Source organism: Symphalangus syndactylus, chromosome 12 (genome assembly GCF_028878055.3).
Source record: "Symphalangus syndactylus isolate Jambi chromosome 12, NHGRI_mSymSyn1-v2.1_pri, whole genome shotgun sequence".
Taxonomy (NCBI): domain Eukaryota; kingdom Metazoa; phylum Chordata; class Mammalia; order Primates; family Hylobatidae; genus Symphalangus; species Symphalangus syndactylus.
Window position 1 is genome coordinate 101,625,452 of NC_072441.2, and position 14,083 is coordinate 101,639,534.

A 14,083-nucleotide genomic window follows, 5' to 3' on the forward strand; every position below is an offset into this window, starting at 1 on the left:
ATTTTTCAGAAAATAGGAGTGTCTCATGAAAGTCTGGTAAAAAGCCTCTCTCAGAATAACCTTCCCTTACAGTCTGCAGCTTAAGGTTTGCTTATCTAGTGATGGAAGATTCAAATGTCCTCAGGAGAAAGGCAAGGACAATAAATGTGAAAAACTTGTGACAAATGGGTTTAGAGTGAATGTCTAAACAAAAAAAAATCTAAATTAAAAATTTTTAGATAAACTATGTCAAGACCAAGCTAACTAGGCCCAGGGTCACTGCTAACCTGCAGTTAGTTTATGACCCCTGCCCCCAGCCCAGGAGACATTGGAAAATGAAGATAAGAAATTTTCATTAGTCACAATAACTGGGGGCACTAGTGGCAGTCAGTGGGTAGCTATCAGGGTAGTCCTAAATGACAAAAATTGTCCCACCCCAATGCCCGGTAGCTCCCTCACTGAGAAGCACTGCAAACTCCTCTTTATTCATTAATATTTATTTTTCCTTTTAGTATCTTCCTCCTCTTGTGACTATCACAAAAGTATATCAGAAAAACACATTTTCCCCCTTCATACTGTGATTTTTTCACCTTTTCATTTCTACTAGTAACACATCTGGAAACCTAGCAAGGCAACAGCTTCATATCCCAGTGGGCTTTAGCTGAAGGAATCTGGCTCTTGTCACTTCTAGGACTGGATTCTCCAGTCCTGCATACAATGTTCTGCTTTCACTCTCAGACCCAAATCCAGAACCAAGCCAATTCTTAGCACTCAGTCACTGAGATCCAGATTGATCCAGGAAAGAAGTAAATCTGAGCGAGCTGATACTATATGTGTCTATTGTGACACTATATGTGTGCACACATGCATTTATGCATATTGAGAAAAACTAAAGCACTTTTTAAATGTTCTTTCCCCCTTAATGTCCAAGAACACACATGCAGTCCTCCTTCAGGTATCCATGGGGCATTGGTTCCAGGAACCCCTTTGGATATCAAAATCTGCAGATTCACAAAACCTTGGATATAAAATAGCATATTATTTGCATATAACCTACAGCACATACTTCTGTGTACTTTAAATCGTCTCTAGGTTACTTGTAATACTTAATACAATGTAAATACTCTATGTAAATAGCTATACTGTATTGCATTTTAATTTGCATTTTTATCGTTGTATTGTTATTTTTATTGAGTTTTTCTGAATATTTTTGATCTGCAGTTGTTTGAATCCGTGGATGCAGATGGTCAACTATGATTTTTTTCTTGTTACTTCATATATCATTGTAATCAGCCCAAAAGTAAAGTATAGAGAAGGCAGCAAAGTTAAACATTTGAATGTATCTTAATTTTAATGAGAATGATTTTAGAAAATATACAGACAAAAAATGCTCATACCTCTAAAAATAGAAAAGTGGATTCTGTTGCCCCGAAAATTTCCAAAAAAAATTGATGCGATGCTACAAATGATCAATGATTCTCCTCTAATGAGATCAATGTATATTTTAGAAATGCCTGAAAAAGGAAATACAAAATATAACTCAATATGCCACATGAAAATAATGTTCTTGCACAGGAAGCAGAAACAGAAGAGAAAGAACAGAAAAAGAAAAAAGAGAAAGAACAAGGCAACTATGACTGGGATGGGTCTGTAAGACAATCACAATCACCATTTTTAAATTTCTATATTGTGCCTCCTGTATTCGCAATGGCAAAGAAACATGGCGATAGCACTGCTTGTATTGTTCATTGTCTCAACCATACTTGAGTTTCAGAATGAGACAAATACTTCTCAAGATACCACATTTAGTTTGAATAAACCTGAATCAGATTCCAAAATAACCTCATTTTAGAAATAAGTACAAAATAGGACCCAGCAATTCTACTCCTAGGTACATACCCAAGGTAATTGAAAATATATGTCCACACAAAGATTTGTACATAAATATTCATAATAGTATTATTCATAAGAGCTAAAAGGTGGAAACAACTCAATGTCTATCAGCTGATAAATGAATAAATATATGTGATATATCCCTACAATGGAATATTATTCCTCTACAAAAAGGCATGAAGCACTTACTGATACATATTAAAACCTGAACCTTGAAAACATTATACTAAGTGAAAGAAGCCAGACACAAAAGCCACATACTGTATGATTTGATTTATACGAAATGTCCATGATAGACAGATACATAGAAACCAAAAATAGATTGGTTGTGATTTCCAGAGGCTTGAGTAGATAAAATTCCACAGCCAAATTTCCATCTAACATCATTTTCTTTCTGCGTAGAAGACTTTTAACAATTTTGTAGTGCAGGCCTGCTGATGATAAATTCTTTCAGTTTTTGTATGTTTAAGAAAGTCTTCATTTTACCTTCTCTTCCAAAAGATATTTTCACTGAGTGTAGAATTCTAAGTCTGTTGTCATTATTTTTATTCCTCTAAATACAATGTGACTTTTGTCTCTGGCTGCTTTTAAAATTTTCTCTTTATCATTGGTTTTAAGGAATTTGCTTTTTATGTGCTTTTGTGTAGTCTTCTTTATATTTCTTGGGCTTACAGTTTATAGAGCTTGTTGAATCTCTAGCTTTCATTATTATCAAATTTAGAAACTTTTTGTCCAGGATTTCTTCAAATTTTTTGTTCCTCCCTCTCTTTTCTTTTGGGGATTCATACATTAGGTCATTTGAAGTTGTCCACAGCTCACACTGATGCTCAGATCAATGTTTTCTAGTCCTTTTCTCTCTGTGTTTCATTTTAGACAGTTTCTATTGCTACATCTTCAAGCTCTCTCCACCTTCTCTTTTGGCTTAATGTGGACCTAATTTATATTAGTCCACAATGAATTATATTCATTGTAAAATTTGGAAAAGAAAAGAATAAAACAAATCTTCTATAATTCTATGATGACCCAGATATAACCATTTTAAAGTTGAAGTCCTTTTCTAAGCGTGTGGTTCTTTTTACTCAATTGAGATCATACTAACACTCTATATTTTATTTCTTTACAAGATCCTCTTCCAGATTTGCTTTAAAATAAAAGTTATTTAAGCCCTTATACTCTTTTAAAACAGGTAATGGATAGACAATTTCCTTTTAACTTACATATGAACGTCTACTACATTTTTGACTGGGCCAGTCCACTTTAGATTTAGGTTGTACAGGTTTACAATGCAGATGGGCACCTCATCAAAAGAAACACTATTAACATTATAGAAATTGTAGTTCTGTATATTATAATTTTAGGCATTTGGCAAAAAATAGTTTTTCCTTAAAAAAATAATGTATTATGACTATTAAATAAAAGAAAACTGTTTTGAAGAAAGAGCCATTTATCTAATTCACACAAAGGGACAATATGATGGCGCAGCCAACACCCAAAACAAGTGAGAGTGACTTTCCCCATAAAAATAAGTCAAATTTGTCTTATCAGGAGACAATGCTACTGGATACAGAATCCCTCTAACCTCCTGCGTGTCGTTGACATAAAAAAATATAAAAATTAAGAGGCAACCCAATACCTTCACTAGTTTTGTCTTAAAGAAATAGAAGACTTTCAGCTGGGTGCAGTGGCTCATGCCTGTAATCTCAGCACTTTGGGAGGCCGAGGTGGGTGGATCATCTGAGGTCAGGAGTTCGAGATCAGCCTGGCCAACATGGCAAAACCCCCTCTCTACTAAAAAATACAAAAATTATCCGGGCGTAGCAGCACATGGCTGTAATCCCAGCTACTCAGAAGGCTGAGGCAGGAGAATCGCTTAAACCCGGGGGCGGAGGTTGCCATCAGCCAAGATCGTGCCATTGCACTCTAGCCTGGGGTATAGAGCGAAACTCTGTCTCAAAAAATAAAAAAAATAAAAATAAAAAGAAGACTTTCTACTGTATTCCTTTTTTTTGAAAAAAAAAATTGAATGTTGAAACTGCAATAAATAACATTTATAGTTTATTATAACCATTTATAGTCAAGAGAGTGCAGAAAGGAGAGCAGGAAGAAAAATGAGATAATGAAACAAGAGGTAAATACAAATGGTTGAAAGAATAACACAGGTAAGGAAAGACAGAAAAAAAATTGTACTTACGGGAGCAAAGAGAAAAAAGAGAACAGGATCAGAGTCTTTGAGAAATGTATCTACCTTGTAACAATTTAGAACAGAACCTCCAAAAGTTCCTAAAACCCTATGTTTTCCCAGCTAGGAGTATGAAAATAAGAATATCACACGCTGGAAAGGTTGGAGGTTTCTCACTCCAATCATAAGGTAGTATATTTCCCCTAAATACAACTGATACTTTAAAATTGGTTAGGAAAATATTTCTGAGTCAAAAACAGAAACCATAGCATCTAGCCATTCATGTTGATACTGCTGTGTTAATAAAACCTGACCATTTGACCCAGCAATCCCATTACTGGGCATATACCCAAAGGAATGCAAATCATTCTACTATAAAGACACATACACACGTATGTTTATTACAGCACTATTTACAATAGCAAAGACATAGAATCAACCCAGATGCCCATCCATGATAGACTGGATAAAGAAAATGTGGTACATATACACCATGGAACACTATGCAGCCATAAAAAGGAATGAGATCATGTCCTTTGCAGGGACATGGCTGAAGCTTGAAGCCATCATCCTCAGCAAACTAACACAGGAACAGAAAACCAAACACCACATGTTCTCACTCATAAGTGGGAGTTGAACAATGAAAACATATGGACACAGGGAGGGGAACATCACACACCGGGGCCTGTTGGGGGGTGGTGGTGAGGGAAGCGAGCTTAGAGTACAGGTCAATAGGTGCAGCAAACCACCATGGCACACATATACCTGTGTAACAAATCTGCACATCCTGCACGTGTCTCCCATTTTTGTTGTTGTTGTTGTTATTTTTAGAAGGAACAAAGAAAAAAAATCCTGAAATAGGGGGACATTTCAGAGTGAAATCATCTTCCACCTTACCAAATAATATGGGAAATAGTGCAGGACTCCAAATCCTCTTGGGGATAAGCTTTTATTGAGTAATACATTTGAGTGCCAAACTATATCCTTACCCCTTTTCTTGAAGATAAACTACAACCCCCTCCACCACCTGCCAAACCTTAGCTATTCCAAATGGAGGCAGTTCTAACAAGAGGTAGCAAGGCCTTGGAATAGTCTCGTTAGGGATCTTTAATGTTTTCTCTTATTGGTAAACAAACTCACCAACTTAGAATATCTACCTCGTGGCTAAGAATTCACTGGAACAGAATAAGAATGCCAATTTTTATCACCTTCTAGAAGGTTACATTTTCTTGGAAAAAATTGAAAAACTTCCTTGGAGATTATAATTGGCACTATTTATCTCATCTCCTTGATGGTTGTCTTATTTGCACTGTCTCCTTAAAGTCAATCAGTGCTCTACCTCTCAAGGTGAAAAAAAAAGCACAGATTCTTATTCTTCTGGGTGCACAATTCATGCAAGAAAAATATAATCAAAAGAAAATAATGTACCCTTGTATTTTCAAGATAAGAGAGAGAAATAAATGTGACATACCAATAGTTTTTAGTGAATTCACAGAACGAAGAGGATCTATAATGCCAAGGGTGATGCTGAAGAGTAGGCAAGATTGCAAATCCCATGAATCTTTATTGAATTTTATAACGACATATCCAATTATGATGCTTGCTGTAGAAAAGCTAATTAATCCAGTTAACAAGACCTGTGAACCAATTCATAACACAGTATTAGACTTAACATCTAAAGATGGCATGATGGCATTTACTTATATCCTAAGAGTCAGATCTTGGTTGTAAATGTTACACAATTACCCTGGAAGATAACTTTAAAAGGTATTCTAGTTTAACCATCTGCCACAAAGAAACTGCCCCTTTCAAATAAGCAATATTCTACCTTATTATTAAAAAGACTGACTCAACTATCTTTCTTGTTGTTATTCTAGTTCAATAGTTCTCAATATTGAAAGGTTCTTAAAACAGAATGCAAATTTCTCCTGCTTCTATATAAAACATATCCTGATTAGTTTGGAAAGTAAATTGTTACTGACATATTGTGTCTGGTACATGACACAAATTTATATACCAAGACTCTAAAATAGTCACAGAAAATCCCCCCATTTACCTTTTATTAGTTGTAAAATAAGTAGTTCTGCAGTAGAGAACGGGGAGGCCATGAAATGCTTGAGATTAAGTGATTTACAGAGTTTTGTAATTTCTATGCACACATTGTGTATGCCCAAGTATAAGAAGTATTTATTTTTCAAAATTATCCTCAGGAAAAAAAATAGTTGTGTTATTCAATCCTTTTCTTATTTTCCATCTCTGTCTTTTGTTTTACTTTCTGTGAGGTTTTCACAATTTGACCATTAGGTCCTTTTCTTTCTTTATCTACTGTAATGTCATATGGTTTTTCTTCTTAAATCTTTTTTTTTTTTTTTTTTGAGATGGAGTCTCGCTGTGTCCCCCAGGCTGGAGTGCAGTGGCGCGATCTCAGCTCACTGCAAGCTCCGCCTCCTGGGTTCACGCCATTCTCCTGCCTCAGCCTCCCGAGTAGCTGGGACTACAGGCGCCCGCCAACACGCCCGGCTAATTTTTTGTATTTTTAGTAGAAACGAGGTTTCACCGTGTTAGCCAAGATGGTCTCGATCTCCTGACCTCGTGATTAAATCTCTTAAGAGCATGAATTACATTAAGCAATTTTTTAAATGTTAAATTAACCTTATTCTGAAATAAACACAACTTGATCATGTTTTTATTATTTATATGTTACTAGATATATTTGTGCCAAAATTTTGTGTAGAATTGTTCTATGTTTGTGGGTGACATTGACTTATGATTTTTCTTCCTCTTAATATTCCTGTATAGTTTTGGTGTTAAGGTTAAACAAGGCTTATAAAATAAGTAAGGGAGGAGGCCAGGTGCAGTGGCTCATGCCCATAATCCCAGCACTTTAGGAGGCAAGGCAGGAGGGTATCTTGAGTTCAGTAGTTTAAGACCAGCCTGGGAAACATAGTGAGACTCCCACCTCTACAAAAAAAAAAATTTAAAAATTAGCTGAGCATGGTGGTGCACACCTGTAGTACCAGCTACTCAGGAAACTGAGGTGGGAGGATTGCTTAAGCACAGGAGTTTGAGGTTGCAATGAGCCATGATATTACCATTGCACTCCAACCTGGGCAACAGAGCAAGACTCTGTCTCTAAAAATAAAATAAATGTGGGAGGATTTCCTCTTTTACTCGTCTGTAAGACATAAGATTGGAGTTATCTTTCATACTGGTTCACATAACTTACATTTAAAATAGTTTGGGTCTCATTTTGTTTTGGAACATTTTTATTTGCCAATTCAGTTTTTAATGATTATGGGACTATTTGGGTCTTTTTAAATTCTAGAGTAGGCCAGCCATGGTGGCTCATGCCTGTAATCCCAACACTTTGGAAGATTGAGGCAGGAGGATTGCTTGAGGCCAGAAACCTTGAAAGCAGCCTGGACAAGAGAGCGAGACCTCACCTTTACTAAAAATAAGAAAAAATTAGCCAGGCATGGTGGCATGTGCCTGTAGTCCCAGCTATTCCAGAAGCTGAGATGGGAGGATCACTTGAGCCCAGGAGGTCGAGGCTGGAGTGAGGGGTAATCATGCCACTGTACTCCATCCTGGGTGACAGAGCTAGACTCTGTCTAAAAACAAAAATAGATATATAAATAAATAAAAAGAATTTCTAGTGTAAATTTTGGCAAATTACATATTTTTAGGAATTTCCCATTTTGTCCAAGTTTTTAAATATTTTCGCTGAATCATAAAGAAAATAAGGCATCAAAACTAGAGGGATGCAATTAAAGCAGTGCTTAAAGGGAAACTTATAACATTAAATGCGTATATTGGAAAAGAATAAAGGTTAAAAATGTTTATGATTCAATTAAGCCTAGCAGTAAGTTAGATATTGTTAAAGATAAAGTAGTAAATGGGAAGCTAAATTTGAGGAAATTACATACAATACAGCACCGAAAGATAAAAGACAGAGAATTTAAAATCATGGAGAATATGATGGAAAATCTACAACTAATGGGAATTTAAGAATGAAATAACAAGCCTGGCGTGGCAGCTCACTCCTATAATCCTAGCACTCTGGGGGGCCCAGGCGAGCAGATCTTCTGAGGTTAGGAGTTCCAAACCAGCCTGGCCAACATGGCGAAACCCTGTCTCTACCAAAAATGCAAAAATTAGCCAGGTGTGGTGGCGGATGCCTGTAATCCCAGCTGCTCAGGAAGCTGAGGCAGAAGAATTGCTTGAACCCAGGAAGCGGAGGTCACAGTGAGCTAAGATTGTGCCATGGCACTCCAGCTTGGGCAACAGAGTGAGACTCCATCTCAAAAAAAAAAAAAAAAAGAAATAACAGTATAGAAAATATTTAAAAGATAATAGCCGAAATGTGGTTAGAATTGATGAAATATATTAATTCTCAGATTTAGTAACCATAAGAAGTCTTAACATGTATAAATAAAAAGATACTAACACCCAGAAACATCACAGTGAAACTAAAATAGTCCTCCTTTATCTGCAAGGGATATGCTCCAAGACCCCAGTGGATGCCTAAAACCACGATAGTACCCAACCCTATATATACTATGGTTTTTTTAAATACATATATATCTATGATAATGTTTAATTTATAAATTAGGCACAGTAAAAGATTAACAACAATAACTAATAATCAAATAGAACAAGTATAATCATATGACAGCATCACTACTCTTCCACTTTGGAGCTATTATAAAGTAAAATAAGGGTTATATGAACACAAGCACTGTGATACTGTATGTTCTCTCTGATAATGGAGATGGCTACTAAGTGACTAATGGGCAGGAGATAATGTATACACAGTGGATATGCTGGCCAAAGGGATGATTCACTTCCTGGGCAAGACAGAGTAAAATGGCACAAGATTTTATCACACTACTCAGAAAGGCACACAATTTAAAACTCATGAATTTTTCTGGAATTTTTCACTTAATATTTTCTTTCTTTTATTTTAGGTTCAGGGGTACATGTGTAGGTTTGTTATATAGGTAAACTTGTGTCATGGGGGTTTGTTGTGCAGATTTTTTCATCACCCAGGTACTAAGCCTAGTATAAAATAGTTATTTTTTCTGAACCCTCAAGTAGGCCCCAGTGTCTGTTGTCCCCTCTTTGTGTCCATGAGTTCTCACCATTTAGCTTCCACTTATAAGTGAGAGCATGCAGTATTTGGTTTTCTGTTACTGCATTAGTTTGGTAAGGATAATAGCCTCCAGCTCCATCCATGTTCCCGCAAAAGACATGATCTCATTCTTTTTTATGGCTGCACAGTATTCCATGGCAAATATGTACATTTTCTTTATACAATCTGGCATTGATGGGCATTTAAGTTGATTCCATATCTTTGCTATTGTGACTAGTGCTGCAATGAATATTCATGTGCATGTGTCTTTATGGCAGAATAATTTATAGTCCTTTGGGTATATACCCCGTAATGGGATTGATGGGTTGAATGGTAGTTCTATTTTTAGCTCTTTGAGGAATCGCCACACTGCTTTCCACAGTGGTTGAACTAATTTACACTCCCACCAAGATTGTATAAGTATTCCCTTTTTTCTGGAACCTCGACAATATCTGTTATTTTTTGACTTTTTAATAACAGTCATTCTGACTGGTGTGAGATAGTATCTCATTGTGGTTTTGATTTGCATATCTCTATTATCAGTGATGTTGAGCTTTTTTTCATATGCTCGTTGGCTCCAAGTATGTCTTCCTTTGAAGGGTGTCTGTTTTTATCCTTTGCCCACTTTTTAATGGAGTTGTTTTCTTGTAAATTTGTCTAAATTCCTTATAGATGCTAGATATTAGACCTTTGTCACATGCATAGTTTGCAAATATTTTATCCTATTCTATAGGCTGTTTCCTCTGTTGATAGTTTCTTTTGCTGTACATAAGCTCTTAAGTTTAATTAAATCCTATTTGTTAATTTTTGCTTTTGTTGCAATTGCCTTTGGCATGTTTCATTATGAAATCTTTGCTTGTTCCTACGTCCAGAATGGTATTTCCTAGCTTATCTTCCATGGTTTTTATAGTTTTAGGTTTTATGTTTAAATCTTTAATCCATCTTGAGTTGATTTTTGTATATGATGTAAGAAAGGGGTCCAATTTCAACCTTCTGCATATGGCTAGCCAGCTATCCAAGCACAATTAATTGACTAGGGAGTCCTTTATCCATTGTTTGTTTTTATCAGCTTTGTTGAAGATCAGATGGTTTTAGGTGTGCAGCCTTATTTCTGGGCTCTGTATTCTGTTCCATTGGTCTATGTGTCTGTTTTTGTACCATGCTGTTTGGATTACTGTAGTCCTGTAGTACAGTTTGAAGTTGGATAATGTGATGCCTCCAGCTTTGTTATTTTTGCTTAGGATTGCTTTGGCTATTTGGGGTCTTTTTTGGTTCCACATGAATTTTTTTTCCTTTATTATTGTTATACTTTAAGTTTTAGGGTACATGTGCACAGTGTGCAGGTTTGTTACATATGTATCCATGTGCCATGTTGGTGTGCTGCACCCATTAGCTCGTCATTTAGCATTAGGTATATCTCCCAATGCTATCCCTCCCCCCTCCCCCACCCCACAACAGTCCCCGGAGTGTGGTGTTCTCCTTCCTGTGTCCATGTGTTCTCATTGTTCAATTCCCACCTATGAGTGAGAACATGCGGTGTTTGGGTTTTTGTCCTTGTAATAGTTTACTAAGAATGACGATTTCCAGTTTCATCCATGTCCCTACAAAGGACATGAACTCATCATTTTTTATGGCTGCATAGTATTCCATGGCGTATATGTGCCACATTTTCTTTTTAAAATAGTTTTTCTCTAGTTCTGTGAAGAACATCTTCGGCAGTTTGATAGAAATAGCATTGAATCTGTAAATTGCTTTGGGTAGTATGGCCATTTTAATGATACTGATTCTTTCTATCCATGAGCATGGAATGTTTTTCCATTTGTTTGTGTCTTCTCTGATTACTTTTAGCAGTGTTTTGTAGTTCTCATTGTAGAGATCTTTCACCTCCCTGGTAAGCTGTATTCTAGATATTTTAGTCTTTTGTGTCAATCGTGAATGAGATTGCATTCCTAATTTGGCTCTCAGCTTGGCTGTTCTTGGTGTATTGCAGTGCTAATGATTTTATACATTGATTTCATATCCTGCAACTTTGCTGAAGTTATTTATCAGCTGAAGGAGATTTGGGGCTGAGATTATGGGGTTTTCTAGAGATAGAATAATGTTTCTGCAAAGAGGGATGGTTTGACTTCCTCTCTTCCTATTTGGATGCCTCATCTACAAAGGGAACCCCATCAGGCTAACAGTGGACCTCTCAGCACAAACCCTACAAGACAGTAGAGATCAGGAGCCTGTATTCAACATTCTTAAAGAAAAACATCTTCAAGCAAGAATTTCCTACCCAGCCAAACTAAACTTCCTAAGCAAAGGAAAAATAAGATCCTTTTCAGATAAGCAAATGCTGAGGGAGTTCATTACCACCAGACCCACCTTACAAGAGATCTTGAATGGAGCACTAAATATGGAAAGGAAAGACTGTCACCAGCATATACAAAAACACACTTAAGTACACAGATCAGTGACACTATAAAGCAACCTCACAAACAAGTCAGCATAATAAACAGTTAACAACACAATGACAGGATCAAATCCACATATATCAATAATAACCTTGGCCTGGCACGGTGGCTCATGCCTGTAATCCCAGCACTTTGGGAAGCCGAGGCAGGTGGATCATGAGGTCAGGAGTTTGAGACCAGCCTGGCCAACATGGTAAAACCCCGTCTCTACTAAAAATACAAAAAATTAGCCAGGCGTGGTGGTGTGCTCCTGTAATCCCAGCTACTCAGGAGGCTGAGGCAGGAGAATCATTTGAACCTGGGAGGTGGAGGTTGCAGTGAGCTGAGATTGTGCCACTGCACTCTAGCCTGGACAGTGGAGTGAGACTCTGTCTCAAAATAATAATAAAATAATAATAATAATAATAATAATAATAACCTTCAATGTAAATGGACTAAATGCCCTATTTAAAAGGCACAGAGTGACAAGCTAGATTAAAAACCAAGACCCAATGGTATGCTGTCTTCAAGAAACCTATCTCGCATGGAATGACACCCATAGACTCAAAATAAAGTAATGGAGGAAAATCTACCATGCAAATGGAAATCAGAAAAATGCAGGGGCTGTTACCCTAATTTTAGACAAAACAGACTTTAAGCCAACAAAGATCAAAAAAGACAAAGAAGGGCATTACATAATGGTAAAGGGTTCAATTCAACAAGAAGACCTAACTATCCTAAATATATATGTACCCAACACAGGAGCACCTAGATTCATAAAGCAAGTTCTTAGAGACCACATTTAATATTTTCAAACCATAGTTGACCACAAGTAACTGAAACCTTGGATAACTGAAACCATGGAAAGTGAAATGGTGGATAAAAGGTAACTACTGTACAGAACACCAAAGAAAAAGAGACAATCTGAAAAGAAAGAAAAGACAGGTACTTACAGAAGAATGACAATTAGATTGATAGCAGTTGTCTCAAAAGCAACAATTAGGCTCAGGTATTATTCAAATTGAGACAAAACAGATACATTTTCAGAGAAACAAAGACCACTAAATGAAAAAAGATGACTACTCACAGACCTTTAATGAAAAGGACACAAAATCACAGCTAGATAGGAGTAAGTTCTAGTGTTCTATAACACTGCAGGATGACTATAGTTAACAGCAATATATTATATAGTTTCACATAGCTAGAAGGAAGACATTGAATGTTCCCTACATGAAGAAATAATGTTTCAGATGATAAATATGCTAATTACCCTGATCTGATCATTATACATTATATATATTGAAAGATCACTATGTATTCCATAACTATGTACAATTATTAGTCAATTTAAAAACACAATTTTTAAAAAGCTGCTAGAGCAAAGCTGAATCCAGAAGGATGGAGTTGGATGCAAGAAGGAGCAGTGAGCAAAGAAATGGAAATTGATAAGCATGTAGATGAGTGTAGAGAAGCACTGGTACCTAAAACATTACAATCGCAATAATAATGATAATGACTAATTTCAGGGATGGTAGTATTAGGTCAATAATGTAATAAAATATAAGATGAGAAAGGATAATTAAAGTATTCTGAAGTTCCTGCATTATTTGGAGGAAGGTAGAGATATTTAACTTTAGACTTGTTAAATCAAATGTAATTATTAAAATTTAAGATTTTTAAAAGGTATGAAACCAGTAAGAGAATTGTATTTAGGAATACAGCAATTTTGACTGCATTTAACAGAAAAGAGCACTTATAGTGTCAATAAATGGAGATTTTGGTTTTTTGTTTTTTGTTTTTGAGACAGAGTCTCGCTCTGTTGCCCAGGCTGGAGTGCAATGGCGCAATCTTGGCTCACTGCAACCTCTGTCTCCCAGGTTCAAGTGATTCTGCTGCCTCAGCCTCCCAAGTAGCTGGGATTACAGGTGCATGCCACCATGCCTGGCTAATTTTTTGTATTTTTAGTAGAAACGGGGTTTCTACTAAACCTGACCTCATGATCTGCTTGCCTTGGCCTCCCAAAGTGCTGGGATTACAGGCATGAGCCACTGTACCTCAGGTAATCCTAAATCCAGAATACACAGCCTTATGTTAGCATGTTGGCTCCCAGTGCTCTTAAGGACCCAGGCTCTTTTTTTCTCTTTATGTTCAATCATATGTAGTGCCTGTTCTCATGTTTACCACTTCACAATCTCAAGATGGATACTCATTCTAGCCCACTGGAGGGCTCCAGGCAGAAAGAGAAGTAAAGCAAAGAGCAAAAAGCACATGCCAGCTGACTTGACCCCCTTATTAAGGGCTTTCTAGAAGCCTATTCAGCAAACTTTTGTACACTTTTTATTGGCCAAACTATCTTCTTAGGGTACCAAAGTTGTTAGGGATGCTTGGAAATATGATATTTTACATAGGCCTATTGCCGTACCAAACGAAAAATTTTAGGTTTCTGTTAATGAGAAAGAGAGGGAG

The 14,083-nt window shown here is 36.6% G+C and overlaps 1 protein-coding gene and 1 long non-coding RNA gene across 6 annotated transcripts in view; one reads left to right on the forward strand and one right to left on the reverse strand.

Annotated features, from left to right (window-relative positions):
* Positions 1–14,083, forward strand: part of LOC134734566 (uncharacterized) — a 129,815-nt gene that overhangs the window by 86,701 nt on the left and 29,031 nt on the right. The gene's annotated exons all lie outside the window — the stretch shown is intronic.
* SLC9C2 (solute carrier family 9 member C2 (putative)) overlaps positions 1–14,083 on the reverse strand; it is a 103,692-nt gene that overhangs the window by 81,547 nt on the left and 8,062 nt on the right. Inside the window, exons 5-6 of the mRNA XM_063627325.1 lie at positions 5,523–5,688; positions 1,377–1,493 (exon numbers count right to left, since the gene is read on the reverse strand). Coding sequence (XP_063483395.1) covers positions 1,377–1,493; positions 5,523–5,688 — 283 coding nt within the window. The remainder of the gene's footprint in view (positions 1–1,376; positions 1,494–5,522; positions 5,689–14,083) is intronic.